Source organism: Coffea eugenioides, chromosome 6 (genome assembly GCF_003713205.1).
Source record: "Coffea eugenioides isolate CCC68of chromosome 6, Ceug_1.0, whole genome shotgun sequence".
Classification (NCBI taxonomy): Eukaryota; Viridiplantae; Streptophyta; class Magnoliopsida; order Gentianales; family Rubiaceae; genus Coffea; species Coffea eugenioides.
Window position 1 is genome coordinate 55119496 of NC_040040.1, and position 6305 is coordinate 55125800.

Below are 6305 nucleotides of genomic sequence, written 5' to 3' on the forward strand. Positions count from 1 at the left end.
GAACTTGGGCTAGCCCAAATTCAGCATGTTGATGAAAAGGAAAGACACGTTTCCAAGGAAAAATCCAAGGATAAAGAAAAAAGGCCACAGGACTACATTAAACTAACAATTTGACCAGTAACAACAACACCACGGGAAAGATTGATCTTATGAATTTGCAGCAAATATTTAGATATCCTGCTTGATGTTTTAGATAACATAGTTTAAGAAAAAAAATGCACTGGAGCTCAATTGTAGAAATTATTAAGTTAAACTAGCTAGTATTTTAGTCTGCCATTTTATCTGGTACTAGGTTGCATGTTTAAGAGTTTGAAGGACAAATCCACTGCAAAGCTTTCACTGGAAGTACTAGTACTCCTTAGTCTTCCATCTGCTCTATTTCTAAAGACACAGAGCTACACAGGGGTGCCGTTGACTCATCAGGAGAACTACTATTGTTGTTTCTTTGCATGGATATGGGTGAATCCACAGGGTAAAACAATGGTTTAGGAGGCAACTTTAGATCACTAGCATCACCTTCAAGCATTTCTAAAACTTCTCTCATTGAAGAACGATCCTCAGGTGTCATCTGTATGCACCACAAGGCAATCAAAATTAATTTTCGTGTAATTGTCTTTTCTTCTTCAGTTGCATGATCTCCGATTTCCATTTCCTCCACTTGATTGAATTTGTCATATATCCATGAAGGGAAGTATATTTGACTAGAATGCTCAGCATGAGCATCCACATTTCTCCTCCTCCCAGCCATCTCCATTATTAACATTTCATAGCTGTAAACGTCTGTCTTGTGTGAGACTCTTCCAATCTTTTTGTAGAACAACTCCGGGGTCATGTAACCTAAAGTTCCTCTCGCAGTAGTAAGAGTTGCAATACTCTTTTGCATCGGGTAAAGTTTTGCAAGTCCAAAGTCCAAAACTTTTAGAACAAAGTTCTCATCAAGTAAGACGTTATGCGGTTTAATATCAAAATGCAGAATTTGCATATCACACCCCTGATGCAAGTATTCAATGCCACGAGCAATCCCCTTTGCAATCTCACAAACTCGTTTCCAACTCAATGGAGAACCATTCTGACAATTTGAGAAAATTAACTTGTCCAGAGAGCCATTTGGCATGTAATCATACACTAGAGCATGTTTTGAGGCAGTAACACAAAATCCCACTAACCGAACCACGTTCACATGGTGTATTCTTCCAATAGCTGCAACTTCATTGATGAATTCTTGGCCATTAGCTTTTGATTTGTTCAGCATCTTGATAGCAACTATGTGACAATGCCACCTTTTCCTAGGGCGTACTTTAAGGGTTAGCGGACTGCCTGCCCAACTCTCGCTAGGACTACTAAGCCGAAAGCATGATAACCAAACCATACAGTGCTGTAGAGTTTCGTTTAAATGCTCCAATGAAAATGAAAAGGACCGCGGCCACGTCAAAATCCAGCCAAAACTTGGCCGGATTCCTGGCCGGATACAAGGCAGAGAACAAACCAATTTTTTTTTTAACTTCCCCTACTAATCCGGCCAAGATCTGGCCGGATATACGGCCAGATTCCCTTGCAGTGGATTCCCGCCAAAACTCTTTTCTTCCTCGTTCAAGCTCTGCACTAGCCCGGTTTAACCAACAAATACTAAATAAGTTCACCTAACCATAGAAACTTGCCCTCTCAACTAATATATGAAATCATATGCTTGTATAAATATATACATTGGAGTTATTACAAGTCAAAACATTACATTAGATCAAAATACAATTAGGGTTTACTAATACAGAGGAGCTTAACAAAAGAATATCTATAACTAGCTCAACTCTTATCTCCAAAATCATGGTCTCAAAATATTGTACCCTGAAAGGAAAACAAAGGTAACGAGGGTTGAGCTTTCGCCCAATGAGGTACCAACAAGTCAAGCAATCAGGAATCACGGAAGTACACTTGAGATCAATTAAATAGAGACATCAAATAGATAGAAAGGAACATCACAGTTAAACCAGGAGTAAAGGATACAGATGACTCTCAAGTGCCAATTTCCCCTTTTCATTACTTGATCCAAGCCCGTTGACCCTTCGTCAATGTTTGAAGATACGACCATGACCGTAGACTCTACTTTACACCAATTTCCATCCACCAAACATACCCCTTGCTAGGACCGAACACCACACAAGAACAGAGATGGTAATACTCGAGTATACTGATTAGTCGAGAAGATAACACTCTACTCGACAAAACAGAAGACCCAGGGTTCGTTACTTAATCGACCAAGCCCTTGCCAATCGACTCAAGTAACTATCCACAAGGTTTGAGCTCAGAGGTCCCAGCAGGGTCGTTGGATACAAACCTCCAAACGACATCAAATCATATACAAGTAACAGATTCAAACGTATACAGTAACCACAACAGACAGACGAGAGAAACGAGTGTGATAAAGTACACCCCATTTCATTCAGAATAAACAGAAGTCACAGATTGCATGTACAAGTAAACCAGTTAAACAACCATTCATGCGAGTGGTACACTCACCAGTCAAGCAAAATAACTTCACAAGTTTCCTCCTGAAGTACGCCCTTGATCACCGGCACGTCCTAGAACAACCAAGGAAAAACAATTGAGACTCAATTACGAGTCGTACCTATCTAAATGAATTACTAATGCAAAGCAAAAAGGCGGCTTTGGAGTGAAAAGGTAACAGTTGGTTGATAGGTCATAATTTGTTGCTAAATTTATAATACTTATAATTATTCTTCCCTTGATTTTAGCCAAATATTGTTGTAACTGTCGGATTCTACTTATATTTGGTTAATGGTGCTAATTGTAGGAAAAGGAGCAAACTATGATTAAAAGTGGCAATTTTTCAGTTAATTTGATGGTGACACGTTCGGGATTGGTTTCCAAGTCCAAGTCGAATTCAAGGCAATTTTTGAAGGAAGATTTTAAAGATTTTAATCTTCATTATTAGTCTTAGTGTTGGATTAGGGAACTTGGAATATTATCTTAGTAGTTACCTTTTTCTATTTAGGAAACATGCGGTGTTATTGGTAGTAGAGTCCGAATAGGAAACAAAAAAGAAGAAGGAAAAGCCGGATTCCCGCGTAATCAAGAGTTGGCCAACAACAATCTCGCGGGGAGGAATTGATTAGTTTTCGGCTGCAAGGGAAGCAAAAAGGGAGCCGTCACTTGCTTGGGCTAATTCGGCTTGTTTTCATTAGTTTTAGAGGAAAACCAATTGCAACCAGATTCCATGGAGTCTGGTGGAATTTCTTCTAGGATGTGTAGCTAAATCTCCATTTTCTAGTCAAGGGTTAATTTGAAGATGCGGTTCCAAACATTTGTGAGATCAAATATTTTTACTTATTTCTTTTATTCATTGGTATTTGTACGTTTTCTAGTTTAATTGCTTATGGTTGTTTCGTTATTTGAATGTCAAGGACCCGATATTCGAATTAACCTAATAATCTACTGTCATATTAATTGATTGAATCCGTAATTGTTCTATTGATTAATACCAGTGGCGACTAGCGTGATTGGTTTCATGTTAAGAAAATGTATGATCTAACTTAAACGAACCCTCGTAGCGTGTTTGTTGGTTAGGGCTGGCCTTTTCTAATTCCTATTGCAATCGAAAAATTAAATCCTATGGTCGTACCTAAGTTTATTTCTTGGTTAGGGAAATAGTTAATGGTCGTACGTTGACTATCGAAAAAGTAAGGGAAGGCTGGTTGTTTATCGCTTGTATAACAACTATAACCAATCTATTAATGAGTAATTGAATTATCTTTGCATCAATGATCAGTTGAATGGAACGTTTCTGAAAAGTTACAAATTTGACTAGAGTCGTATTGATTATTGATTAATTCCTGTTTATTTCCATTAGTTATTTCATTAGTTGGTTAATTAGTTATTTTATATTTTTCAAAAACTCCACATGCTTTGAACTCTAGAAGAAACGAATTATCTCCAATCCCTGTGGATTCGACCCTGCTCACCGCTAAATACAAAATTTGTATTTTTCTCAAATAGGTATTTATTATTGCACAGGCTCGACAACCTGTCATTGGTCCTAAAGACATGTACAACCCCAAAGCCCTTTATTTCTACCCAAAATCAACCCCACTTAAAGGAGCCAAATGGACTCAAAATTTGGACAGCACTGCCCCTTAAATTCCTTTACTTTTCCATCCTACAATCAATACCAAAGTTCATCCAAAAAGTCTCAATTGCACATACAAATCACAAGCTATTAAACACACTTAATTAGGGTCACAACACCCTTCAATTATAGCCAATTGATAGCTCCAAAACCCAACCACAGTCAAGTCAAATTTAGAAACCCTAATCTGAAATTTGACACCCAAGCTGGAAATTTCTTTAGGCAAAGGAAACTAGCACATAAAACCTCAATAATTCATATAGCAAAGCCATCAAAGCATGGACAACCCTCAAACATCACATATGAGCAGAATTTTTACCATAAAACTGAAATTTACCATAACATTACTCCAAACCATGCAATTTTCTCAAAAAGTCACAAAAAACTACAACCTTAAGCCACTAATTTGCACATATATGAAAGAAAAGGAAGTTTCTTTGCCAAAGTACCTTGTAACCTCAAGAAAGATGGTAGTTTAACACTTTTCCCTCCAAAATCACTCCATCAACACCTCCAATCCTCCTTAGTAAGCAACTTTTGTGGAGTAGTTTGCAATATTGATGGTTGGAACTCAAGATTGTAGCAAGAATACAAGATGAAGTTCTCTCCCTTTCTCTCCCTCAAGAAGTTCGGCCAAGCAAGAAGGAAAAATAAGGAAATTTTGGTTAAAATTTGATTTTTAATAAAGTTAAGTAACCTTGGTCAAAGTCCATCTTCAAATAGTTTCATAACACATGGCCTCTTGAGGTTTAATCTCATCTTCTCACTTCCAATGGTTACACCATATAACTAACCTCTAGCACCTTATAAAATAATATCTCTTTATGCAACTTCACCTAGTTATCAAAAATTTATCGCACTTAACGCACTAACGGGTCCCACGTCCAATATACACTACTAATGTCACATGAACTAACTTATACTAGAAAATAATTTAAAAACTTGACTCCCTTATAAAATATCTAGAAAATGAATATACTAAAGAAAAATATAGAAAATGTATGCAAGGAAATAAAATAATGACTAAAAATTTAAAAAATTTTAAAAAAATTTCGGATCTTCACAAATTGCCCCTCCACTACGCAATTTGCCTTTGTAAACCAAACCATAGCCTCCTTCACCTAGTTTCTCCTCAAAATTGTTTGTCATTGTCTTTATTTCTTTGTATGAGTACCTAATGGGCATGAGGTTGTTGTTTGCTTGTTGGAAATCTTCTATTGTATCATGCCTCGATAAATGCCTCCGACGACAACGACAAAGGAGGAAAGGAAACAAGAGGATAATGCCAATGGCATGTTTTGCTGCAATAAGCAGAACTGAAATAGAAGAAGAGAAAAACAAGACTTAGCTATGATTAACTGACTTCTAGTATATTCCAATAGACAGAGTTTTCAACTATAAATCAGAGGCCTTACCCGAAACTAAGCCACCAATACCAATGTAAGCTGCTTATAAAAGAAACTTTAAAGGATTGTAATGGAAATATTGAAATAGAAAGAATCTGACTGATTAAGGAATGATTTTTCTGTAAATCAATGAAGTAAGATTACTCACTTCCATTTGGGCCAACGATAAATGGGCCGACAAGACCGTAGATTTCTACCATTTCGCCTAAGTACAGGTCAATGTCAATTGGATGCTTGAAAATCAACTTTTATTAATTACAGCTGTATATTTCATACTCATGTGCGTACAAGTTTTTTTTTTTTTTTGAGCAATTGTGCGTACAAGTTTCAAATTACTACGACAATATATTCAAAGTAAAATTTCAATAATTCATATGTTTGTTGGGATCATAACTCAAATAAGCTTTTTCAACCCACCCTCCTGTCTAAAATCCAACTATTCTAATTTGACTATGTTCCCATATATTTTTGTTTGCTAAAAAGAATTTGCAGCAACAAATAAAGACAAAATAGCAGTAGGTTTCTGGTATTCTGATTCCCCAAAAAAATAAAAGAAAAAAAGAAAAAGAAAAAAGTCACATCATCAGTTTCTGAATTAAACCGATGATCTAGAGGGAATTGAGGTAGGTGCGGTTGTGTTCTATTATTGTATTTCTTGCATATTTTGGTGTACATTTACATTATCTTATTGCACACATGAATTCTGTATTTTATTAGTTGCTATTGACTGTGGACATCAAATGTTGGAAGAAGTATAA

The 6305-nt window shown here is 36.4% G+C and overlaps 1 protein-coding gene across 1 annotated transcript; it reads right to left on the bottom strand.

Annotated features, from left to right (window-relative positions):
* Positions 1 to 358: 358 nt before the first annotated feature.
* On the bottom strand, positions 359 to 5747 carry LOC113774478 (rust resistance kinase Lr10-like). The gene is made up of 5 exons (XM_027319006.1): positions 5696 to 5747; positions 5557 to 5586; positions 5218 to 5457; positions 1075 to 1272; positions 359 to 915 (listed from the first exon to the last, which is right to left on the bottom strand). Exons 1-5 carry the CDS (start codon positions 5745 to 5747, stop codon positions 359 to 361), a joined length of 1077 nt encoding a protein of 358 aa, XP_027174807.1.
* Between the last annotated feature and the right edge of the window lie 558 nt (positions 5748 to 6305).